Here is a 27,396-nt window from a genome sequence, read left to right as displayed (position 1 = left end):
CTCACAGTTTCTGCTCTAATTGATCCCAAAGTATTCTATTGGGTTTCAGCTGTGACATTCAGATGGTAGGGTCAGAATTTGGTGTAAACAACATGAAAGAATGGATCCATCATGCCTTGTATCAACAATTCAGGCTGGTGGGGATGGTGTAATGGTGTGGGGGCCTGGCTTGCAGTCTCCACTCTAATTCATCCCAATAGAGTTCTATTGGGTTGAGATCAGAACTCTGTGGCCCAGATTCACGTAGATGGGCGCAAAATTGTGCGGGCGTAACGTATCTCATTTACGCTACGCCGCCGCAAGTTTTTCAGGCAAGTGCTTTATTCACAAAGCACTTGCCTGTAAAGTTGCGGCGGCGTAGCGTAAATCACCCGGCGGAATTTAAATTCGGCAAGTAGGGGGCGTGTTTCATTTAAATGAAGCGCGTCCCCGTGCCAAACGAATTGCGCATGCGCTGTCCCTAAAATATCCCAGTGTGCATTGCTCCAAATGACGTCGCAAGGACGTCATTGGTTTCGACGTGAATGTAAATGACGTCCAGCCCCATTCACGGACGACTTACGCAAACAACGTAAATTTTTAAATTTTCGACGCGGGAACGACGGCCATACTTAACATTGGCTGCGCCTCATAGACCCAGGGGCAACTTAACGCCGGGAAAAGCCTAACGTAAACGTCTTAACTTTACAGCGTCGGCCGCGCGTACGTTCGGGAATTTGCGTATCTAGCTAATTTGCATACTCGACGCGGAAATCGACGGAAGAGCCACCTAGCGGGCAAAAAAATAATTGCAGTTTAGATCCGACGGCGTAAGAGACTTACGCCTGTCGGATCTAATGAATATCAATGCGTAACTGATTCTAAGAATCAGTCGCATAAATACGACGGCGCTACGCAGAGATACAATGGCGTATCTGGAGATGCGCCGTCGTATCTCTTTTGAGAATCTGGGCCTGTGTCTTTAACATAGCTAAGGCCATGCTGCAGGCCAGTCAAGTTCCTCAACCCCAAGCTCGCTCATCCATGTCTTTATGGACCTTGCTTTGTGCACTGGTGGGCAGTCATGATGGAACAGGAAGGGGCCAACCCCAAACTCTTCCCACAGAGTTGGGAGCATGAAATTGTCCAAAATGTCTTGGTATGCTGACGCCTTAAGAGTTCCCTTCACTGGAACTAAGGTGCTAAGCCCAACCCCTGAAAAACTATTTGGACTAGTGCACAAAGCAAGGTCCATAAAGAGGTGGATGAGTGAGTTTGGGGTGGAGGAACTTGACTGGCCTGCAGCATGCCTTAGCTAAGGTAAATCTGATGGGTACAAGAAATGCTAGACCCTTAACTATGCTGTATTGTTGGTGTTAAGTCCCAGTATTACTATCCTGGGCCATACAACATTGGACTTTTGGCAACCATTTACTTAAGAATCAAGGGTCTTCTGAACGATGGTAGGTTCCTTTAACAAAAATCCACTTTTAAATGACCATAGAAAACATAATGATGGCTCTTAAAAGAAACAAATTACAACAAAGCTGTTATCTAACAATACCATCTCTGCATTGTAAATTATTATCTTCCGGCCCTTCCAGGAGAACATACAGTGATTATTGCTAGCTATAACCGCTACCAATGATCACATGAAAAATCTTACTTCCGGGTTGTACCCAAGTTGATCGGTCAATCAACTTGGGTACAATCAACCTGCCCATGCATGGTTCGAATCTCGGCTGGTACCTGCTGAACCAGCTGAGATTCAAACCGTCTATGGCTGGCTTAACGCCAACCTTACAATATAGTTAAAAGGACTAGCATTTCTTGAACCCATCAGATTTACCAAAGCTGAGGCATTCTTATGATTAAATAAAAATGGTGGATCATTGATCCAGGGAATTTGAACCAAATTTAGATTCGAACCATTTACGTCTAGCTTTATCTTGCAGCCTGCTCTACACTAGAAGAATGCTACAGGCATTCTCACAGATGTATACTGCTGGGTAGCCATTTAGAAAATCTTCCTATCCTGTGTAGAAAAGGGTGGGGGAAGATTTGAGACCACGAACAGAAGATATTTGGCAGTGTATTCTGGAGCAGGTACTGGTGTCTCCCAGGAATGTAGTCGGTGAGAGGTGGAGATGGTTTGGTACAGGCAGCAGAGGGAGGCGACTCTGCATTGGCGTGGTGGCAATTGGGAACGCTGTTGCTGGCTTACACTGGCTCTGGTGACACCGGGAGTGGTGTTTTGCCGTAAAAGAAAAAGTTTGTTGTTTGCCTTGTTCATTTTAGGCACAGTTGTTTAGTTGCAGTTATCCTCAAATTTACATCTCTTGCAATATGTATCCAACATTATATAATGCATGTTAAAGCACTTTAAAATACCCCATCAGGTCTCTAAACAAATCAAAAGGCCAGCTCCCGGCTAGAGAGGAGGTAATATACTCACTTGCGTGGTAGAAGACACCTAAACCTGGCTAAACTCTTATCTCTCATGCGTTCCTGCAATGCAGCTTGCAACATTTTTGGGAGTATGCCCCTCCATGCACTGCCCCTATGGCACAACAGACTCCTTATAGATGTAGGAGTAAGAGAAGGGTAGTAGGACATGGTGGGGATCAAAGGCATCTAACACTTCTGGAAGCCAAAGAACACTTGAACATAGGGAGGTAAGACTCACATGTGGGTGGGTGCAGTGGCAGTAACCACATAGAGTCCAGATGCAGTAATTGGAACTTTTATTTTGGTCAAAGTTCAACAGTTCACAAGAAGCCCGACGGGAAGGCAACCCAACCCAACCAAGAACACTTACTGGTTGAAACAGCAGTGTGTAGCAGAGCAGGTGTCACATACCTGGTAGTTGAGCCCGGTATGCAGGGACAGGCCTCACTAACCCCTGATAGAGCAGACAGAAGGAGTGCAGAGTGGCACAAGTGCCTGGCAGGAACACTGATGCAGGAGTTGAGCTGTACTTCCGATGACACTGTGAAGAGACTTGAAATGCAGATAAGGCTGGAGAAGCAGGCAGACTGGAGACAGGATCAGACTGGAAGCAGGACACAGTAGTCAGCGGGGAGGTGTTCTGTAGCTCAGAGCACAAACAGGTACAGCCAATCCTGGTCATACATTGGCAGGCAGATCAGGTACAGGTGCAGTAGCAGAAGCAGAGTCGTGGTACAGGCCGGGTCAGTAACAGGCGGGCAGCAGGCTGACCAAGGAAGAGGCAAGTCTGAGTCAGGATAAGCCGGGATCAGAGGCAGGCAGAAGGCAGGGGTAGTCAGGAATGAGCCAAAAGTCAACAGGAACAGGTATGTAAAACATGCAGGTAGCAGGGGTCACAGAAAAAAAATGTAGACCAGACATCTGGGCATCAGTTTCCTTTAAATAGCGCACAATGCGCGCACCATCATCCGAGTGACTGCGCATGCGCTTGTGCCATAAGGCTCTTTTTGCTGGGAACCTGCGCACAGATATTCTTCTGCCATCTTGGTTGCTGGTTTGCCCTTCTTGACAGCAGGTCTCAGTTGATCTGACAGCGTATGTCTCGAGGGGCAGAATGTGGCCTGGCCACATGTGGAAAGGTCCATGCCCAAGTGGGGCAGTTTCCAGAATGAATGGTGTGTCCTTATCCTTTCCTTACCCATCTGGAACCCCTCTCTACCGTTATTCACTATTCCTGACAGAGGAGTGAGCTGTCCCTACACTACCCACATGCAAAATGCGCTAGATTCCGCCTGACCTAAGATGGCCACCAGGGTCACATGGGTTGTCAGCATCCAACTTGATCACTGCCCTAGTAACCCAGGAAACCTTAGAGGAACCATGTTCCTCTTGACGTCCTTCCTCGGTCCAGCGACACCTGCAGTGGGGAAAATAGACTGCACCTGCCTACACACAGGCCTCTGGACAGGTAAATATATGAGCTATTCTGTTGCAGGAAACTGGGCTTTTGACTTATTTAGAAACCTGAAAGGTTCTCCTTAACAAAAATTGTAGTACATGAACAAAATTAGTAGTGAACTTGCTCTTAACCGGAGCACCGCTATCCACTGTTGTAAGCGCCATATAATCAACATGCTGTTAATTCTGTATCAGCCCTTCCAACACAATTTAAAAAGGATCTAAAAAGCAAGGAAGTTATTGAGGGAACTTCAGCCACGCTAATCTGCGAGTTGACGAAACCCGACGCATTCCTAGAATGGAGAAAAGGACACAATCCTCTCAAACCAAGTGACAAGTACCGGTTCATCCAGGAGGGCCTTATTGCTGAGCTGGTGTTAGATAACGTGGAGGTGAAGGATGCCGGCGAGTACACTTGCATATGTGGAAACTATCGGACAACTGCGTCCCTGAGCGTGAGCGGTAAAACTTCAATAATAGCAGCATTGTGCTGTCCTATCTCTACCCGCACCGAGTTTCCGTAACCGAAATATAATGTGTGACTCACAGTCGTTCACCGTATCTGTCATAAATGATTTTGATTCCATCATCACTCCACTTCTAATAGAAAACCTTACTTACCGCACACCTTGTCCTTCCATTGTGCCCACTTCATCGTTCTGACAATACTGACATGGTTGGGCGAAAATTATTTTGGTTTTAGCATTTATTGCTTGTCTTATATACTTATCTTTGTACAGTCTCTAGAAATTTCCCCTACACCCAGCGGGCAGAGCTTGATTGTTTTGGATGCTAGGCTCTATTGTTTTGACCATGTGGTGTCATCTAGTTCCAAAAACTTGATACAGTGGAACCTTGTTTTACGAGTAACGCGGTTAACAAGTGTTTTCAAAGACAAGCAACTTTTTTAAAAAAATCCTTGGTTTGCGAGTGTTGTCTCACAAAACAAGCAGAATTCAAGCTAATGGGGTGTGCAATACGGCATTTGGCCAGAGGTGCGGGGGCGCCCGTGACACTCAGAATGGTTCGGAGCCAAAATACTCTGTTCCCGAGTGTTTCCAAGCCTTTCCAAAGGTTTCTGAGATCAGCTGGGCTGTCCCTGAATATTTCCGAGGCTCTCCGGTGACCCCACCCCCCCCACCGCTGGCAACGTGCGGTATTGCATGCCATAGAAGTCAATGTGGGACAAATTATTTTCATTTCCATTGACTTCTATGGGGAAACTCACTTTGATATGCGAGTGCTTTGGATTACAAGCATTCTCCTGGAATGGATTATGCTCGTAATCCAAGGTTACACTGTATTTCCTCTCACCACTTGGGTTATGGAAAACATTTAAGTGTATCTCAAGTTTTATTGGGATAAACACAATCTCCTCTAGTTGAACCATATAGTATACAGTAGGATGGGATTTTAGCAAACTTTTTTTTTTTTTTTTTCAAGATTCCTACCTTTTTATATTCTGAATCTGTTTGTTTCACAATGTCCTTTCCAGAGTGAGGCCTCGTACACACGACCGAGTTTCTCGGCAAAAACCAGCAAGAAACTTGCTGTTTTTTTTTTTTGCAGAGGAAACTGGTCGTGTGTACATTTTTCGACGAGGAAATTGTCGAGGAACTCGACGAGCCAAAAAGAGAGCATGTTCTCTATTTCCTTGACGGGAATGGAGAAAATTGGCACGTCGCGTTCCTCGACAGCCTAACAAGGAACTCGACGAGCAAAACGATGTGTTTCGCCTATCGAGTTCCTCGGTCGTGTGTACGAGGCCTGATTCCTAAATGGGTAGGGGATGTCTGCCTTCTTGATAACCAACTGAGCAAATATCAGTGTCTCAAAATGAGACTCTTATTGCATTGGATGCCTAAAATGTAGCTTGTATCTCAATGGTTTCCACTGAGATACAAGCTACATTTTAGGCATCCAATGCAATAAGGCCCGGTACACACGAGCAAACATGTACGATGAAACCGGTCCGTCGGACCGTTTTCACCGTACATGCCTGCCAGAGGGCTTCTGTACTATGGTTGTACTAACCATCGTACAGAAGTCCGCGCGTAAACAATACGCGGGGCGTGTCCGCGTCGTCGCCGCAACGATGACGCGGCGATGACGCGGCGGCGACGTGGGCGGGCCTGCCATTTAAAGGCTTCCACGCATGCGTCAAAGTCATTCGACGCATGCGAGGGACGGCGGGCGCTCGGACATGTACGGTAGGTCTGTACTGACGACCGTACATGTCCGAGCGGGCAGGATTCCTTGCGGACGGTTTTAAAACACGTCAAGGAATATTTGTCTGCTGGCGGGCAAATGTTTGCTGGAATTCGGCCCGCTCGCGCCTACACACGACCGAACATGTATGCTGAAACTGGCCCGCGGACCAGTTTCAGCATACATGTTTGGTCGTGTGTACGGGGCCTAAGAGTCTCATTATTGTGTGATGCTCCCGAAGGCTTGCCTATATCTACAATTGTCCTTTTTTTGGACAGATACGTTTTTATTTATCAGCAAAATAGAACAATTGTCATGTTAATTAACTGTCAAAATTTTGCATTCTATCAAGATGGTATCCTGAAAGCATTCTGTACATTTCTGTTTTTCTCATATGTCTCATATAAGAAACCCAGACATTTACAGAATGCTTCCAGGTTACCATCTTAAAAGAATGCAAATTTTGACAGTTAATTAACATGACAATTGTTAAAGACTGAAATAGGAAGTTTTTTTTTTATCAATAACATTAAATTATGTAGCAATTATAAATGTTATGCTACTTTCTATTAGACAAATAGAGAAACATTTTTCGTTTTCTTCTTTTTTTTGTTTTCGTTTTCGGTATCGGATTTGTTATGATCGCAAATTCGTAAATTCGAAGATTCGTAAATTTGAAAATGCGTCAATTCGAAATTCAAAAATTCATAAATTTGAAAATGAGAAAATTCCTAATTTCGTAAATTCTTAATTTTGAAAGTTTGTAAATTCATAAATTCGTGGCTGCATGGACATGTTTTGAGATTAATAAGCTAATTTAAGATAACAGGATCCTGCATCTCAATATTTCAAGCTCAGCCAGCCAAGTTTAATCCTTCACACAGCCAAATGTGAAATATTTGGTGGAATTACTATAACAAAATTTGTCATCTATCTGAAGGTTTAGAAAGCTTGACCTGTCGTGAGACTTGTAGAACTAAAGAAAGGAAAACCTGAAACAGGTTCATCTTGAACAGTGTTTGTCAAACCTTGGTCAGTTGTGTAGCACCATCCCAACATTGGTGTTGTTGGTGTATTACTATGGAATACTACCAAATATGCCACCTATTGTTCCCAGTGGGTTAATGGAAAACACCCCTTCGCCAGTCTTCCAGATACTGATCTCTCTAGAACAGTGGTTCTCAACTCGGGGGTCGAATGATCATTTGCCAGGGGTCACTGAATCCTGGCCTCTTCCTGAAGCCCGCACCTCTCTCCCATCCTTTTTGCGACCGCCCAGCAGAGCTGTGCCTGGAGCCTGTGGCTGCCCAGATGTGGGCTGTTTCTAGAGCCTGCGGCCGCCCACTCAGCCTTTTTGCAGCTGCCTATTCAGTTCACGGCATCGCTGGGGGGCAGAGACTAGAGGTCAGCTGACCGGTTAGGAATGTGAAATGGAGAGGGGCTGGAGGAGACCCTATCTCCTGATTTTGGCATAGGTGTCACTGCTACGAGAAACCACGAGGTCAGAGGCACAGTGAAGCCGGAGACACAGTGAGTCATGCCGCGTACACACGATCGGTTAAACCGTTAAGAATGGTCTGATGGACCGTTTTCATCGGTCAAAACCGATCGTGTGTGGGCGCCATCGGTTATTTAACCATCGGTTAAAAAAAAGCCAACTTGTTTTAAATTTAACCGATGGATTGCTAACCGATGGGTCAAAACCGATCGTTAGTAGGCACGACCATCGGTTAAAAATCCACGCATGCTCAGAATCGAGTCGACGCATGCTTGGAAGCATCGAACTTCGTTTTTTTCAGCACGTCGTTGTGTTTTACGTCACCGCGTTCTGACACGATCGTTTTTTTAACCGATGGTGTGTAGGCACGACTGATCATCAGTCAGCTTCATCGGTTAACCGATGAAAAAGGTCCATCTGTCCGTTCTCATCGGATGGACTGATCGTGTGTACGCGGCATAACACTACCTGTGATTATAGTTGCCATTAAATATCCCCACTACAGTTCTCAGATAAGCAGATGACCTTGATCAAGAGCACCTAAGTTGGCTGATCAGAACTCCCTTCAGCACTGCCACTGATCCCCCCCACCAGAAATGCCACTTATCCCATTCCCCCCCCCCCCCCCACCAAGGAGTTGTGCTGCGTGCACACGATTGGAAATTCCGACAAGAAAACCGTGGATTTTTTTCCGACGGAATGTTGGCTCAAACTTTTGTTGCATACACACGGTCACACAAAATTCCGACCGTCAAGAACGCGGTGACGTACAACACACGACGAGCCGAGAAAAATGAAGTTCAATGATTCCGACCATGCGTCGACTCGATTCCGAGCATGTATGGTTTTCGGAATTGCATACAGACGATCGTAATTTCATCAGAGAACTTTTCTTGTCGGAAAAATTGAGCACCAGCTCTCAAATTTTTGAAAAATTCCGATGGAGCCTACACACGGTCTGAATTTCCGACCAAAAGCTCACATCTGACTTTTCTTGTCGGAATTTCCGATTGTGTGTACGCGGCTTAAGAGAAGGAATAAAAATAGAGAATAAATGGAAGGGAGAGGAAAAGAGGGTGAGGAACAAAGAAGAAGGGAGAGAAGAAATAAGCGAAAGATGGCTAAAGAGAGGAATGGAGGAAGAAAAAACAAGAAATTAGGATAGAGAGACATAAAAGGGAAAGAAAGGATAACAAAGAGAAAGAGTGGTACATCCTAAAATGTACCATAAGGGGTTTTAACCACTTCCGGACCACCGCATGTACATTTACGTCGGCAGAATGGCACGGACAGGCACATTGGCGTACCTGTACGTCCCTGCCTAGATGCGGGTCGGGGGTCCGATCGGAAACCCCCCTGGTACATGCGGCGGTCGGAAACCCGCGGGGAGCGATCCGGGACGAGGGCGCGGCTATTCGTTTCTAGCTGCCCCCTCGTGATCGGTCCCCGGAGCTGAAGAACGGGGAGAGCCGTATGTAAACACGGCTTCCCCGTGCTTCACTGTGGCGGCTGCATCGATCGAGTCATCCCTTTTATAGGGAGACTCGATCGATGACGTCAGACCTACAGCCACACCCCCTTACAGTTGTAAACACACACTAGGTGAACCCTAACTCCTACAGCTCCCCCTGTGGTTAACTCCCAAACTGCAACTGTCATTTTCACAATAAACAATGCAATTTAAATGCATTTTTTGCTGTGAAAATGACAATGGTCCCCAAAATGTGTCAGAATTGTCCGAAGTGTCCGCCATAATGTCGCAGTCGTGAAAAAAATCGCTGATCGCCGCCATTAGTAGTAAAAAAAAATAATAATAATAAAACTATCCCCTATTTTGTAAACGCTATAAATTTTGCGCAAACCAATCGATAAACGCTTATTGCGATTTTTTTTACCAAAAATAGGTAGAAGAATACGTATCGGCCTAAACTGAGGAAAAAAAACTGTTATATATGTTTTTGGGGGATATTTATTATAGCAAAAAGTAAAAAATATTGCATTTTTTTCAAAATTGTCGCTCTATTTTTGTTTGTAGCGCAAAAAATAAAAAACGCAGAGGTGATCAAATACCACAAAAAGAAAGCTCTATTTGTGGGGAAAAAAGGACGCCAATTTTGTTTGGGAGCCACGTCGCACGACCGCACAATTGTCAGTTAAATCGACGCAGTGCCGAATTGTAAAAACCCCTTGGGTCATTTAGCAGCATATTGGTCCGGTCCTTAAGTGGTTAATACTGTACGAGCGGAGGGGACTCAGGGAGCACTAAATGCCCGTGGGTTAAGGGCGCAAATTACTTGTCTTGCCTTGGGTGCTGACAACCCACAATACGAAAATAAATTTACTGTTAGGGGTCCCCACAACTTGGGAAATTTTATCAAGGGGTCACGGCACTAGAAAGGTTGAGAACCACTGCTCTAGAAGAAGCATTGGAGCCCCTAGAAGTAAACATCTCCACTCTACAATGTAAAATACTATGCTGCATCTGGTGCCTGCTACTGGTTTCGCCCAGAGGCGATTCAGTTCGCATGTGCCGCGCTATATATAAAATAAATTTTTCATTCATTCATCTCTAAAATTAGCAATCGTGCAAAGCAGAAGTCCACCTGAAAAAAAATAAATAAAAAAGCTGTAGTACGGTCAAGTATAGCACTACCATGGGTACAGATCCAAAAGTTTGGAAAACACTGTTCTAGAAGATGTACTGGCATGAGGGGAAAAGACAGGCAATGAATAGTATTTATGAAGTTGATACTTATGTTGTCCCACCTTACAATAATTGTCTAAAAGATGGGACTGGACTTTTTATATTGTGCCATCTTGCATTTTCAAATGCCCTCTCATCCCGCATTCAGCTCTTCCACCTCGATTTAAAGATGAACTTCAGAGCAAAGAAAGTATGGAGGGGGAATCTGTGACTCTGCATTGCACATTGACCAAACCAAATGCTTCTCTGGAGTGGAGGAAAGGACAGAAGACTCTTAAACCTGGAGATAAATATAAATTTGTCCAAGAAGGTCTTGCCGCAGAACTAGTTATAAGTCGAGTGGACCTGGATGATGCCGGGGAATACGTGTGTGTTTGTGGAGACCAGCAAACAAAGGCATCCCTCAACATGAAGGGTAATGGTCTTCTCATGATATCTACCATCCCTTTCCTACTAATTATCCCATGTCATCCAAATTCGTCATCCAAATTCATCATCCATATTAATTTTTCTCCGTCTGCCATTTTCAACTTTCTCACCTACTGTGAATAAGCATGCGTATTTATCATCATTTTATACTACATTGTTTTTATATGTGTAACTACTGTAATTTTCATTTAAATTCACATTTGAATGTATGTATTAATTGGCCTGTTTACATGTGACTCCTGGAGCATCCCACAGCATCAATTCATATGTCTCCAGATCATTTACTCAGGGCCGTCTTTAAGGCAGGTCAGAAAGGGGCAGCTGCCCTGGGCCCTGTCATTGTTGTGGGGCCCAAAGCAGCTGCCTCATACTTGCCAACTGTCCCAGTTAAAATTCCCTTGTCCCTTGAAGTTTTAGTCCTGTGCTGTGTCCTGATATTTCAGGGTGAAGTGCTGCTACTAATGCTGCCCAGCTCTGCCCTATTATTGTGTACAGATGACTCACCTGCAGACTCTGGCCCGGATTCAGAAACAACTTAAGATGCCGTCGTAATTCTGAATGTGAGGCGTCGTATCTTGGCGCCTGATTCAAAGAATCAGATACGTCAGAATTTGTCCAAGATACGACTGACGTAAGTCTCTTACGCCGTCGTATCTTGGGTGCATATTTACGCTGGCCGCTAGGGGCGCTTCCGTATATTTTCGCGTTGAATATGCAAATTAGGTAGATACGCCGATTCAGAAACGTACTTGCGTCAGTCGGATTTAGCTACGCCGTTTACGTAAGGCGTCGGTCCGGCGTAACTTTACCCCTCATAAAGCAGGGGTAAGTCATGTTAGGTATGGACGTCGGAACAGGGTCGTATTTTACGTTGTTTGCGTAAGTCGTACGTGAATGGGGATGGGCGTAGGTTACGTTCACGTCAACTAAGCATTGAGCCGGCATAACTTAGGGAGAAAATTCGACGTGATACCGAGCATGCGCTCGCATGCGCCGTTGGTTAGGCGCGTCATTTACGTGGGGTCACGATTCATTTCCATACAACACACCCCCTACCAGCCTACTTTGAATTATGCGGGCTTACGCCGGCCCATTTACGCTACGCCACCGCAACTTACGGAGCAAGTGCTTTGTGAATACTGCACTTGCCTGTCCAAGTTGCGGCGGCGTAGCGTAAATAGGATACGCTACGCCCGCACAAAGATACGCCCAGATCCGTGAATCTGGCCCATAGTGTTTACATGTAAATAACCGTTATTCATATGTAAATAACTGGAGCATTCATATAGAAATAGCTGAGGCCGGCAGCATTCATATGTAAATAAAGGCGGCATTCATATGTATATAATGCCCCTCTGCAGTGAAGAGATGATGCGCTGTAATCTCTAGCAACCAATCAGTGATCAGTATTACTGTACAGTAAACTCTAGCAAACAATCAACAAGAAGAAATCATGTGCTGTAACCTCTAGCAACTAATTAGTGAGCCGTAATGTGTACTGTAACCTCTAGCAACCAGTCAGTAAGTGGTAATGATATGCTGTAACCTCTGGTGGCAACCAATCGCAATCACTGCCTGATCTGATACAGTAAACTGATTTTAATTCTAGCAAGATTTTTTTTTGCCCAGGTTCCAATCAACATTAAAGACGGCCCTGCATTTACTGTTACTTCAGTATGTGGTCACGGCTCTTATGTAAAGTAAGATGTTATTGGTCTTATTAAATTATGTCGTTTTCAGCGGGAACATGGAGGAATGCAGGTCTGGCACCTCCAGCATTGAATGGGGTGCTGGGGTGTGCTGGAATGTCTACTGACGCTGGCTACTGGGGATCGCTTGTTGCTGGAAGATCCATTGTTGGAGAGGGGGGGGGGTCTATTGTTACTTGGGAAGTCTGTTGTTGCTGTTGGAGGATCTTTAGTTGCTGGGGGCTCTTATGTGGCTAGGGGGTCAATTGTTAATAGTTGGAATATACTGTTTATGGAGGGGTCTATTGTTGCTAGCCACTGGATGATCTATTGACGCTGGTTGCGGGGAGATCAACTGTATTGTTGCTGAGGGGGTCTATTGTTTATGGGAGCAGGCCTGGATTTCCCACAAGGCCACCAAGGCCAGGCCTCGGGGCAGCAGGGCACAGAGGGGCGGCAGCGGCATGTAGTCACCCGATGGCTGGAACATACAGTTAAGGGCGGTAAGTTGCTTTCTAGCAGGACTAATTGTAGTGTGGGGAAATTCCACTCGCTTGTGACAAGTGATTGCTGCGATGTCGCCGAAATCACTTGTAAAATGTGTGCTGCCGTCCGTCCTCCCCTCCCCCCCCCCCCACATACCTCTCTCTGCTGGCTCTGTCTTCAGGACTCCGTCCTCCCCCAGCCGCCAAGTCTGTCTCCCGTCCCTCTTCCCGATGTACACAGTGAGAGGGGTGAGCTGTGCTCTTCCCATCTCAGCTGTGACAGGAGTTCTAGCACAGTGCTAGGACTCCTGTTTTGGAGGTGACATGGTCAATAAAGAGAACCTGTCACCTCTGATTGCTATTACACAGGGAATTGTTTTCTCTTGTGTGATAGCAATAAAGTTAAGTGAAAAAATAAATAATAATTAAATTAATAAAATAAAGTAATTTAAAAGTAAAGAATAAGAAAAATAATATAAAAAGAAAGAAAGGTATACAAAAATAAAAAAGTAAACGACAAGCTACAAATAAATAAAAATCAAAAAGTGATAAAAAAGTTAAAAAAAAGGAAACAAAAAATATTTGAACTAACCGTGCCGCCCCTGCCATCCGGTTACCATTCTCAGTTGATTGGGGGATGGGGGGGGCTGGTTAGTTTGGCAGGGAGGGGGTGCATTGCGGAACCTGGCCTTGGGGCGGCAGGGAGAGCAAATCCGGCCCTGGATGGGAGGATCTATTTGTCACGGTCTGGAGTCAGGCTCAGAGGCCAGTAGCTATAGCAGCAGAACAGGTCACCCTGGCTGATGACACGGGGTCACCTGAGGTGCGGAATCTAAGCGCTAACCGGTATTCACCAGAGCTTCTGAAGGTGAAGATGGATTTTGCTGCGTGTTAGCGCCAGGTCGCGGTCCTCAGGATTGCCCCACCAGGAGGTGAGAAAGCCGGGGTACAATAGCAGATAAGCAGGTGAGGATCAAACAGAAGCGTAGTCGATAACAAGCCAAGGGGTCGGTAATAAGTATTTGTAGGTTGGGATCAGGCAGAAGCGTAGTCGATAACAAGCCAAGTGGTCGGTAACGAGCAGTAGCAAATATGGACGGCAGCAGGGAAGACAGGAGCGAGATATAGGCTGGAGATAGCACAATATTCTGGCAAGGAGGAAGTGCAGAGACATGGCTTATATCAGGAAGTTCGTGGGAGGAGCAAGGGGTTCAAGGTTCAAGACAATCAAGACACAAGGCAGGAATGTTCAATGGATCAGATGGGTTTGTCCAGCAGATCAGACAGGGAGCTGTCCAGCATCCCAGATAGCTCAGTGAGAAGGTTCACTGCCAGACATAGCTGAGGTCCCAGGTTCAAATCCAGGTCCTGACAGTACTCCCCTCCTCCCAGGACGTCCACTGGACGTCTTAGGGCCTGGTTTGTGAGGGAACCTCTGGTGGAATTCTCTTGTTAATCTAGGAGCATGAACGTTCTGCTCAGGCTCCCAAGAATTTTCTTCTGTCCCGTATCCTTCCCATTGAACCAGATATTGCAATTTGTTCCTATAGATCCTGGAATCAAGAATTTTCTCCACCACGTATTCTTCCTCACCCTGTACCTCAACAGGTGGAGGGGGTGGAAGTGTTTTTCCAGAAAAAGTATTTTCGTGAAAAGGTTTAAGTAGCGAAATGTGAAACACAGGGTGAATCTTCATACTTGCTGGAAGTTTTAGGCGAAAGGCAACTGGGTTGATCTGGGCCAAGATCTGGAAAGGTCCCACAAACTTTTGTCCCAACTTTGCAGATGGAACATGAACCTTCAGATTTTTAGTAGATAACCAAACTTGATCACCCACATGAAAGGTAGGAAGTGCTCTGCGATGTCTATCTGCAGCCTTCTTGTAACTTTCCTGAGCTTCCCTCAAAGTCTCGATCAATTTTCCCTGGATCTCCTGTAAAGCAGTTAATCTGTTGGTAACAGCAGGAATTGGAGTTGAGATAGGGAGATCAGGGATAAAAGCTGGATGAAGCCCGGTATTTAGGAAAAAAGGGGTCTGAGAGGTGGAGCTATGTTTAGAATTGTTATAAGCAAACTCCGCTGTAGGAAGATAGTCCACCCAGTCATCCTGAAGATAACTAACAAAACATCGGAGGTACTGCTCTAACGTTTGATTGGTCCTCTCGGTCTGACCATTAGACTGAGGATGAAAAGCAGAAGATAGATTAATTGTTACTCCTAAAGCTGAGCAAAAGCTTTTCCAAAATTTTGAAGTGAACTGTACTCCTCGGTCAGAAACTACATCTTCTGGAATTCCATGTAGTCTAAAGACTTCTCGAACCATCAACTCTGCAGTTTGTTCTGCAGAGGGTACCCCCTTCACTGGTATGAAGTGAGCCATCTTAGTGAAGCGGTCAATAACAACCAAGATAGTGGTCATTTCTTTAGAGGGGGGTAAATCAACCACAAAGTCCATAGAAATTGATCCCCATGGTCTTGATGGGACAGGGAGTGGCTGGAGCAACCCCAAAGGAGAAGCTCGGGGTGTCTTATTGCGAGCACAGACCAGGCACGAGGCTACATAACTTTTGACATCTCTTTTGTACCCAGGCCACCAAAAGGAACGGGATAAAAGTTCCTCCGTCTTAGAAACCCCAAAATGTCCAGCAAGTTTGGAGTCATGAACCAACTTGAGGACTTTAACCCGAGCAACTTCAGGTACATAGAGGCGATGTGCTTGAGTCCAGAAGCCATTCTTGTAATCAAGGATGATGTTCATAGGAGGATCTTTGAGGAGTGGGTCATTCTCATACCCTTCCTTGAGAAGACTCAAGAATGCTTTAGAACTTGTGACACCTAGAAAGTTCTTTTGAGGCAGGACTGTGTATTCAGAGTTGTCTTCCTGGAGAGGCCCAGACAACATTCGTGATAAGGCATCAGCCTTACCATTCCTTGACCCAGGTCGATATGAGATAATAAAATTGAACCTGGAAAAGAATAATGACCAACGTGCTTGTCTAGAAGACAATCTCTTGGCAGAACGAATGAATTCCAGATTCTTATGATCAGTGAGAACGGTTACAGGATGCTTAGCGCCTTCCAGCAAATGCCTCCATTCAGAAAATGCTTCTTTAATTGCTAGCAACTCCTTATTCCCAATGTCATAATTTCTTTCGGCTGAAGACATTACACGAGAAAAGTAAGCACAAGGATGTAGCTGCATCTTTTCACCATGTCGTTGGGAGAGGATAGCTCCCACGGCAGAGTTTGAAGCATCCACTTCCACTATAAAAGGTAATTCAGGATTGGGATGTACCAATACTGGTGCAGAAGTAAAAAGAGTTTTTAACTTTCCAAAAGCAGCCTGTGCCTCAGATGACCACACAAAGGGCACCCCTTTCTTTGTTAGCTGGGTAATTGGAGCTATCACCTTAGAGAAGTTCCTTATAAATTTTCGGTAAAAGTTGGCAAACCCGACAAATCGTTGGATTTCCTTAATGTTTCCGGGGGCAGGCCAATCTACCACTGCTTTAATCTTCTCAGGATCCATGCCCACACCATCTGGAGAAATAATATACCCTAAGAACTGGATCTGGGTTTGTTCAAACTCACATTTCTCCAATTTGATGTAAAGTCGATTCTGCCTTAATCTTTCAAAGACAATGCAAACATGCTTGCGGTGCTCTTCCAGGTTATCAGAAAAGATAAGGATGTCATCCAGATAAGCAATGACAAATTGGTCCAACAGATCTCGAAAAACATCATTTATGAAGTGCTGAAAGGTCGCAGGGGCATTGCAGAGACCAAAAGGCATGACCAAGGACTCAAAATGCCCATATCTGGTTCTAAAGGCGGTTTTCCATTCATCTCCTGAACGAATACGGACCAGGTTATATGCCCCCCGTAGGTCAAGTTTTGTAAACACTTTGGCAGAACGAAGTCTTTCCAACATTTCCGAGATCAAGGGAAGTGGATAACGGTTTTTAATTGTGACCTTATTCATGTGCCTGTAATCAATGCATGGACGCAAGGTGGAGTCTTTCTTTTCAACAAAGAATAGAGCTGCTCCTGCAGGAGATGTTGAGTGTCTAATAAAACCCTTTTCTAAATTTTCATCAAGCCACTCCCTGAGCACTTTTAATTCAGGTTCTGAGAGATTAAAAAGGCGGCCAAAAGGTATTTCGGCCCCTGGAAGCAGCTCAATGGGGCAATCGTATGGGCGATGAGGAGGTAATTGATCTGCATTTTTCTTATCACAGACATCCCGGAATGCATGGTATTGTGGAGGCAAGTCGTCATATGACTGGGTAGTTACCACACCAACTTGCAATTTCTTGACCAGCGGAGAACTTGTTTGATAAGATTCCCTACAGTGTTCCTTGCAGTGGGAGGATGTGAAATCTATGGTCCGTGCTCCCCAGTTGATAGAGGGATTGTGAGTGGAGAACCACGGAATGCCCAAAATGATGGGAAATTTGGGTGATGTGATCAACTGAAAGCTGATGGTCTCACGATGATCCGCCTCAAACTGGATTACCAAAGGAACGGTTTTATGGGTAACAGGTCCTGAGGATAAGGGTGAACCATCAACTGTCTCCATCTCAATAGGAGAAGATGTATTTATGGCTTGAATGTTATTGTGGTGGGCAAACTCTATATCCATAAAGTTTCCTCCAGCCCCAGAGTCCAGCATAGCAGAGCAGGGGATTTCACGGCCCTCAGAAATTAGCTTAATGGGCATGACAAAATGAGTTAATAAAGAATTAACCTTATTTGCTTCCTGAATTAAAGGAGAGACGGACTGAGAAATTGAGTTTATTTGTTCAGATACTGTAATATCTGTTGCTGCAATTGTTCTTTTAAATTTATTGGGACAATTAACTGCGTAATGTCCGGAGTCTCCACAATAAAGACATAAGTTCTCTGAACGTCGTCTTTCTTTCTCCTGAGTAGTAATAGATCTTTTAAGAGCATCCACCTGCATAGGTTCAGGAGTGTCAGAATCAGGAGTAAATCTTGAAACCTTAGGAGGATACTGAGTAGTAGAAAAACGCATGCCACCATTACTGCCTAAGATTCCCAGTCTCTCCTTTCTCCTTTCAGTAAGTCTTTGATCAATTCGAATACACAATTTAATAAAAGCCTCAAGGTCGTCAGGACTTTCTACTCTGGCAAGCTCATCTTTTACTTGTTCCGCGAGTCCTTGACGGAACTGACTCTTTTGTGCTGCTGGATTCCAATTGGTATCTGAGATCCAGCGTCGAAATTCAGTTGTGTACTCTGCAACAGAGCGTCTACCCTGCCGTAAATTGTGCAATTTTGCCTCAGCAGTAGTGCAGCGGTTAGGATCATCGAAAACTTGGTTCATCGCAGTCACAAAAGAATTGAAATCATCCAGGACGACATCATCTTTCTCCACATAAGGGGAGGCCCAGGCTAAAGCTTCCTCAGTCAGGAGGTTGATAATAAACAGCACCTTTTTCCTGTCCGAAGTAAATGCAGCAGGTTGCATCTGAAAGTATATGCGACATTGATTAAGGAACCCTCTATAATGGCGGCGGTCTCCGTTAAACTTAAGTGGTAGGGGCATTCGTGTATTAGTATCTACGGCAGCAGTGTCTCGAGCACGAAAGTCACGCAATTGTTTATTCATATCAAGGATTTCCTCTTGTAGTGCTTTCACTTCAATTTGTAACTCAGAACATTTTTCCTGGTAGTTAACAGCAAACGTCTGCAACTCAGCGATTTGCACCCTGAGAGGAGCTACAGCAGCTGCTACAACGGCCTCCATGTTTTGGGCCAGAATATTCTGTCACGGTCTGGAGTCAGGCTCAGAGGCCAGTAGCTATAGCAGCAGAACAGGTCACCCTGGCTGATGACACGGGGTCACCTGAGGTGCGGAATCTAAGCGCTAACCGGTATTCACCAGAGCTTCTGAAGGTGAAGATGGATTTTGCTGCGTGTTAGCGCCAGGTCGCGGTCCTCAGGATTGCCCCACCAGGAGGTGAGAAAGCCGGGGTACAATAGCAGATAAGCAGGTGAGGATCAAACAGAAGCGTCGTCGATAACAAGCCAAGGGGTCGGTAATAAGTATTTGTAGGTTGGGATCAGGCAGAAGCGTAGTCGATAACAAGCCAAGTGGTCGGTAACGAGCAGTAGCAAATATGGACGGCAGCAGGGAAGACAGGAGCGAGATATAGGCTGGAGATAGCACAATATTCTGGCAAGGAGGAAGTGCAGAGACATGGCTTATATCAGGAAGTTCGTGGGAGGAGCAAGGGGTTCAAGGTTCAAGACAATCAAGACACAAGGCAGGAATGTTCAATGGATCAGATGGGTTTGTCCAGCAGATCAGACAGGGAGCTGTCCAGCATCCCAGATAGCTCAGTGAGAAGGTTCACTGCCAGACATAGCTGAGGTCCCAGGTTCAAATCCAGGTCCTGACACTATTGTTGCTAGGGTATTTTGTGTATGGAGGGGGATGTATTGTATTGCTTTTCTTATTATTATTTACCACTTGCCCTCCATCTGTAGCTACATGCATCACCCTGGTATCAGGGGAGGGGTCTATTGTTGCTAGCTGCTGGAGAGTCTATTATTGCTGGGAGATCTACTGTATTGTTGCTAAAGGGTTCTATTGTTTCTGGGAGGATCTATTCTTGCTTGTGGTATTTTGTATCCGGAGTGGATTTATTATATTGTTTTTCTTGTTATTATCAACCACTTGCCCCTGATAGACTGTTTGCAGCTACTTGCATCATCCCAGTATCAAAATTCACAGCAGCAGATTCTCTTTTTGGCAGAAGGTATTTGAGTGGCTAAACAGCCACTTGATCACTTCTGAGGGCAAGTGGGTCTCTCCCCTCCCTCCGGCCTTTCCTAGTCTCCCCTGTCTGATCGTGCCGTCCAGGACCACTGCAACTGATGGCAACCTTACACAAAAAGGAGGAACTAAAAACGTTCCTCCCTCCTTGGGACCTCAGGAACCAGAAGCAATGAGATTTTGTCACTTACAGTTCCGCTCCTCGGTTTATCTAAGCGCTAGCGGCCAGGAAAGTGGCCGATCAGACAAATCTGTGTCTCATCGGCTACATTGGAGGCCAGAAGAGAAAATTGGGGTCCTTACAAATGTCCATAACAAAGTCCATACAAATGACTTTGTGATACTTGGCACTGTATTCTCTGAAAAGGGGGGTACTGGGTGCTGGGTAGGGGGTGGAATGAAGTGATGGTGCTCGGAGGTGGGTAGGGAGTGGAACGAAGGGATGGTGCTCAGAGGTGGGTAGGGGGTGGAACAAAGGGATGGTGCTCGGAGGTGGGTAAGAGTGGAATGAAGGGATGGTGCTGGGAGGTGGGTAAGAGTGGAATGAAGGGATGGTGCTCGGAGGTGGGTAGGGGTGGAACGAAGGGATGGTGCTCGGAGGTGGGTAGGGGTGGAACAAAGGGATGGTGCTCGGAGGTTGGTAGGGGTGGAACGAGGAATGGTGCTCGGCGGTGGGTAGGGGTGGAGCGAAGGAAAGGTGCTCGGAGGTGGGTAGGGGGTGGAACGAAGGGTTGGTGCTCGGAGGTGGGTAGGGGTGGAACGAAGGGATGGTGCTCGGAGGTGGGTAGGGGTGGAACGAAGGGATGGTGCTCAGAGGTTGGTAGGGGTGGAACGAAGGGATGGTGCTCGGAGGTGGGTAGGGGTGGAACGAAGGGATGGTGCTCAGAGGTGGGTAGGGGTGGAACGAAGGGAAGTTTGTCGCCAATCCACAAGCGGGCGCAATTTTGAAGCGTGACATGTTGGGTATCAATTTACTTGGCGTAACATTATCTTTCACGAGCAAATATGGTTGTAAGACCGCTGAGCAAATATGGTGTGACATAAAGTATTACAACGACTGCCATTTTATTCTCTTGGGTGTTAGAAAACATTTTTGTAATGTTTGGGGGTTCTAAGTAATTTTCTAGCAAAAAAAAAAATGTTTTTAACTTGTAAAAAACAACAAATCTCAGAAAGAGGCTTGGTCCTTTTACGAGCGCAAGCTCTCTGTGTGGTTTGCTTAAGCTGCCAGAATTCGTTTTTGCAGATAATCTTTCCTCATATCTGAGCTCCTCCATGCTTTCGCTTCGTTATCCATTTGGTTGCGCTTCTCTGCCCCAGCCTTACAAAAAATTATTTTTGACACAGTACAGTATACACTTCCCACATGGTGTTTTAAAATGTTCTTTTCATCCCGTATTCAGCTGTTCCTCCGCGATTTAAGGAGGAACTGAAGAGCACAGAAGGCCTGGAGGGAGAGTTGGCATCCCTACGTTGTATGCTGACCAAACCAAAAGCTCCGCTGGAATGGAAGAAAGGACAAAAGACTCTTAAACCCGGAGATAAATACAGGTTCATCCAGGAAGGTCTTGCCGCGGAGTTGGTAATAAATCGGTTGGACCTGGAAGATACCGGTGAATACACATGCGTGTGTGGAGACCAGCATACCACCGCATCTCTTACCGTGAAGGGTAATGATCTTCTGATGACCCCCCAACAGTCACCTTTTGTTGACCCCTCACCTTCACCTGTCTCCACTAATAACCTATCATCATCATCATCATCATCTTAACACAATTCCATTACCAGTTCTTGTATGTCTCTTCTGCCATTATCACCTCTTTCCATTTGTATTCCTTCTCACCTCATCATGGTTGTGCCGAGTATTCCACTAGCAGCATGCTCATTTTTGTCATGGCTAAACTTCTAATGGTCTCTCCAAAACATCAACATCTATGAGCAATATTTAACCACTTAAGATCCGGACCTTTAGGCAGCTAAAGGACCCGGCCAGTTTTTGCGATTCGGCACTGCGTCGCTTTAACTGACAATTGCGCGGTCGTGCGACGTGGCTCCCAAACAAAATTGGCGTCCTTTTTTTCCCACAAATAGAGCTTTCTTTTGGTGGTATTTGATCACCTCTGCGGTTTTTATTTTTTGCGCTATAAACCAAAATAGAGCGACGATTTTTAAAAAAATGCAATATTTTTTCTTTTTTTCTATAATAATTACCCCCCAAAAATATATAAAACATAATTTTTTTTCCTCAGTTTACGCTGATACGTATTCTTTTACCTATTTTTGGTTTGCAATTTTTTTTTAGCGTTTACAAAAAAGGGGATAGTTTTATTGCATTTTTATTATTTTATTTTTTTACTACTAATGACGGTGATCAGCGATTTTTTCCGTGACTGCGACATTATGGCGGACACTTCGGACAATTTTGACACATTTTTTGGGACCATTGTCATTTTCACAGCAAAAAATGCATTTAAAATGCATTGTTTACTGTGAAAATGACAGTTGCAGTTTAGGAGTTAACCACAAGGGGGCGCTGAAGGGGTTATGTATGAACTCATTTGTGTTTCTAACTGTAGGGGGGTGTGGCTGTAGTTGTGACGTCATCGATTGTGTTTCCCTATAAAAGGGATCACTCGATCGATGAAGCCGCCACAGTGAAGAACGGGGAAGCTGTGTTTACATACAGCTCTCCCCGTTCTTCAGCTCCGGGGACCGATCGCGGGACTCCAGCGGCGATCGGGTCCGCGAGTCTCGCGGCCACGGTCACAGAGCTTCCGACCGGGTTGAGTGCACGTGCCCGCGACCCCACGGCTGGACTTAAAGGGCCACGTACCTGTACGTGGATGTGCCCAGCCGTGCCATTCTGCCGACGTATATCGGCGTGAATAGGTCCTTAAGTGGCTAAAAGGGTTGTAAAGGAAAAAAATGTTTTCCCTAAATAGCTTCCTTTACCTTAGTGCAGTCCTCCTTCACTTACCTCATCCTTCCATTTTGCTTTTAAATGTCCTTATTTCTTCTGAGAAATCCTCACTTCCTGTTCTGTCTGTAACTCCACACAGTAATGCAAGGCTTTCTCCCTGGTGTGGAGTGGTGCTTGCCCCCTCCCTTGGACCACAGGAGAGTCAGGACGCCCACTAACACACAGCTCCTTTCTCCATCTGCATCTCCATCTGTAGATACGCCGTTGTAAGTCCGAATTTGCGCCGTCGTATATTTAAGCGTATTCTGGAAACCAGATACGCTTAAATTCGGCCAAGATACGAGCGGCGTAAGTCTCCTACGCCGTCGTATCTTGGTTGCATATTTACGCTGGCCGCTAGGTGGCGCTTCAGTTGATTTCCGCGCTGAATATGTAAATGAGCATTGAGCCGGCGTATCTTAGGGCGTAAATTCGACGTGATACTGAGCATGCACGCGCATGCGCCGTTCGTTCGGCCATGCATCTACATGGGGTCACGCTTAATTTAAATACAACACGCCCACGACCTGCCTACTTTGAAATACGTGCACTTACGCCGGCCTATTTACGCTACGCCGCCGTAACAGGACGCAAGTGCTTTGTGAATACTGCACTTGCCTCTCTAAGTTGCGGCTGCGTAGCGTAAATAACATAAGCTACGCCCGCACAAAGTTACGCCGCCCTACGTGAATCTGGGCCAGAGTATCTAATGGCAAGCAGCTTATTCTATGCTCCCTCGTTTTATAGAAATAGAGAACTCCGGCGCTGTCTGATGGACTGCTCCCTCGTTTTATTATAGGGTGTGATAGGGGTCCACCTTGTCTCAAATGGGTCATTTGTAAAAAAAAAAAAAAAAAAGTATGTAAAATGTATAAACCTAAAAAACTCAATCCAAACGCTCATACCTTTAAGTCTGTCTCTCCGCACATTGTAGCTCTTCCCATTGTCTTTGTGGAGGAACTGAGAAATGAATTGGCAACCGAAGGCCAAGCTGCCACTTTGCGCTGTGAGTTGAGTAAGGCCGGTGTCGCGGTGTCTTGGAAGAAGAACGGTTCTGTCATCCAAGCAAGTAATAAGTACGTCATAAAGCTGGAGGGAGCAGTTACAGAGCTGACCATTAACAATCTGGATCTGAAGGATGCTGGAGGTTACACCTGCGTGTGCGGAGAACAACAAACTACCGCAAAATTATCAGTACAGGGTAAATATGTTTTGTACAACCTACGTATAAGATTACATGTCTGGTTCTTCAACCAACTTCATCAACCTATGTGACACATTCGTTGGATGTTGTTGCTCTACATTGCACGCAACTTTTTTTTCTGGTTGTGTTCTGTCGTCTTTGCTCAGCCAACCTACAATTTCAGCAGGCCTTTATTAAAGTTTTGTAAGGTACACTAAATTTCCAAAAGTATTGGGACGCCTGCCGTTACATGCACATGAACTTTAATGGCATCCCAGTCTTAGTCCATAGGGTTCAATATTGAGTTGGCCCCGCCCTTTGCAGCTATAACAGCTTCAACTCTTCTGGGAAGGCTGTTCACGAGGTTTAGGAGTGTGTCTATGGGAATTGTGACAGGAGTCACTTTAGGTGGGGGTGCCAGAGGACTCCATTCTGATCTGTACTAGACAGACTCTTCCCAGCTGCACTGGAACCTTGTAAAATGTATATACCGGTATTGTGTGTTGTCTCGTGCTGTTGGACTCTTTTGTTGAGATCGTTTGGGGTCTGGTTGTATTCCATTGTTGTATTGTCTTTGTCTGCCCTTGCTGTGGGGGGGGGGGGATTCCTTCCACCACTTTCCTTGCTGATTGAACAGTTTACCCCGCCCTGTTTTCCAAAGGGAGGGGTGATGGTCCCGAGTGGGATAACTGTTGTGTCCATGTGTGATAATAAATCAGTTTGTTGTTTCCCACTCTACACTGGTGTTGTCTAGTGACTGGGTGGGCTAAAAGATCTTGGATCATGTGGTACCGGAAAGAGAAAGCATTTACGGCAGACAGAGTCCTGTGGAGGACAAGGGTTTGTCACAGGAATGTTTGACCATTTTTCCAGAAGCGCATTTGTGAGGTCAGGTACTGATGTTGGACAAGAAGACCTGGCTCACAGTTACCGCTCTAATTCATCCCAAAGGTGTTCTATCAGGTGGAGGTCAGGACCCTGTGCAGGCCAGTCAAGTTCCCCCACCCCAAACTCGCTCATCCATGTCTTTATGGACCTTGCTCTGTGCAAGATCCATAAAGACTGCAATGCCTTTAAAGTTCATGTGCATGTAAAGGCCGGTGTCCCAATTCTTTTGGTAATATAGTCAACATAGAGTGAAAAGATTCGACATAGAGAGAAAAGATTCGACATAGAGAGAAAAGATTCGACATAGAGTGAAAAGATTCGACATAGAGTGAAAAGATTCGACCTAGAGAGAAAAGATTTGACGTTATAGAGACATGAAGATTTGACGAAGCAGCTAAAAACATACTATCGCCACGAGCGGACATTAAAATGCTCCGCCCATAGGCTATGGAAAAATTCTAATGTTGGTTGACTAGTAATATTAATTAATAAATATAATTATTTACTAGTCATACAACATTATAATTCTACTATAGCTTGTGGGCGGAGCATTCAACCGGAAATGTACGATCGCGGCGTCGTACAGTTTAGCTGCTCTGTCAAATCTTCTTAGAACATTCGACAGACACCGTAAGCCTTCAATGACAGATTCAACCTTAATTCATTCGGAATTAGAGCAGAACCACTGCTCTAAGGGGTAGAATAAAAATAAAACTAGTGGGAGAATTATATACTTGATCACCTCAAAGCAAATATGCTTCAGAAGAAGTAGGACTTACTTTTGAGAAAACTGTGCTATGTATTGATAATGTATTGTATTGAGAATATTGACATTGGTGAACCAAAACTACCACCTATCGACGGAGGTGGAATAAACGTCTCATGGATATTATTGGATACCGATACAATTTGAAATCATTTACATGTCTGCACTTGGGAAAGAGAAAAGGTTTGGAGTTTTGAATAAGTTAACTGTTAGGCCCCATACACACGAGAGGATTTATCCGCAGATACGGTCCAGCGGACCGTATCCGCGGATAAATCCTCTCGAGGATTTCAGAGGATTTCTCTGCGATGGCGTGTACACACCATCGCATTGAAATCCGCGCTGAAATCCTCTGGCGATGACGTGTCGCGCCGTCGCCGCTATTATGACGCGGCGACGGGCGCGACGCTGTCATAAAAGGAATTCCACGCATGCGTCAAATCATTACGACGCGTGCGGGGAATCCCTTTGGACGGATGGATCCGGTAAGTCTGTACAGACGAGCGGATCCATCCGTTGGAATGGATTTCAGCAGATGGATATGTTGTGCAGCACAGCATATATTCGATCTGCTGAAATCCATCCCAGAGGAGATTTCTCCGCGGAAACAGATCCGCTGGCGTGTACACACCATAGGATCTATCCGCAGAAACCCATTTGCTGGGATTTATCTGCGGATGGATTCTATCGTGTGTATGGGGCCTTAGGATTATAACTGACATAACCATTAAATGATAGTTGGACAATCAAATATCTACTCTTTACCCAACCCAAAGAGATAATGGCTTCCATTGTTGAAACCACATCATTTTAGGAGAAGTTCAAACTATATATATACATTTTACTTGCCTAATGTTATTTTTGGATCACGTTGGTAGTAATCAAGGACTTAGACCTCAAATCTATAAAATGTGAATGTTAAAAATGTTCACCCCTCATTATCTTTTTAAAAGGTGTGACAGGTACTAAGGAAAACCAAATGCCTCTACTTAGATCTGTATTGGAATGTCCCAATGTAGACACTTTTTGTGCCTCAAAATACATTTGTTGTGCGTCACTCGCCATCTTGAAGCTTTGAGCTTCTCCTAGGAAGTTACTGCTGGCTACATTTCGGCGCTCGTTGTTCACGTCTTACACTTCATCTTCATTCCATCATTTTAAGGAGCCTCATTACCTGTTTGTCAGAATATGAGAATATATCTTTATCACTTTTGTCAGAACTGCCCCCGCTATTTGTAGAGGGACTACGAAACAAAGAAGAAATAGAAGGCCGAGAAGCCATTTTTCAATGCCAGCTCAGCAAAGCCAACGCAAAGGCGGAGTGGAAGAAGGGGCACCAGACCCTGAAACCTGACCACAAATATAAGATGAGACTGCAGGGTGTCCACGCTGAACTCGTCATCTCCAATTTACACCTGAAGGATTCTGGGAACTACACCTGTCTGTGTGGGGAGGAAGCAACTACCGCGACCCTGACAGTAACTGGTAAGAATTCACAACTACCTAACTTCCCAAAGCTAAAGTCCATTTTTGTGGGGTGTTGATTTTTTTCAGGTTTAAAGGAACCGATAATGAAAATCGGAAAACGAAATCTTATTCCTAAACGACTTCCTCTGCCTACGACCCTTAGGCCTCGTACACACGATAGGTTAACCAGAGGACAACGGTCTGAAGGACCGCTTTCATCGGTCAAAACCGATCGTGTGTGGGCCCCATAGGTTATTTAACCATAGGTTAAAAAAAAGCCAACTTGCTTTAAAATTAACCTATGGATTCCTAACCGATAGGTCAAAACCGATCGTTAGTAGGCACGACCATCAGTTAAAAATCCACGCATGCTCAGAATCAAGTCATGCTTGGAAGCATTGAACTTTGTTTTTTTCAGCACGTCGTTGTGTTTT

The 27,396-nt window shown here is 45.3% G+C and overlaps 1 protein-coding gene across 1 annotated transcript in view; it reads left to right on the top strand.

The window, feature by feature from the left end:
• Positions 1-27,396, top strand: part of OBSCN (obscurin, cytoskeletal calmodulin and titin-interacting RhoGEF) — a 640,872-nt gene that overhangs the window by 244,686 nt on the left and 368,790 nt on the right. Inside the window, exons 52-56 of the mRNA XM_040354276.1 lie at positions 4,081-4,347; positions 10,444-10,710; positions 21,103-21,369; positions 23,593-23,859; positions 26,714-26,980. Coding sequence (XP_040210210.1) covers positions 4,081-4,347; positions 10,444-10,710; positions 21,103-21,369; positions 23,593-23,859; positions 26,714-26,980 — 1,335 coding nt within the window. The remainder of the gene's footprint in view (positions 1-4,080; positions 4,348-10,443; positions 10,711-21,102; positions 21,370-23,592; positions 23,860-26,713; positions 26,981-27,396) is intronic.

This window comes from Rana temporaria, chromosome 5 (genome assembly GCF_905171775.1).
Source record: "Rana temporaria chromosome 5, aRanTem1.1, whole genome shotgun sequence".
Classification (NCBI taxonomy): Eukaryota; Metazoa; Chordata; class Amphibia; order Anura; family Ranidae; genus Rana; species Rana temporaria.
This window is presented reverse-complemented; position numbering and strand designations above follow the sequence as displayed.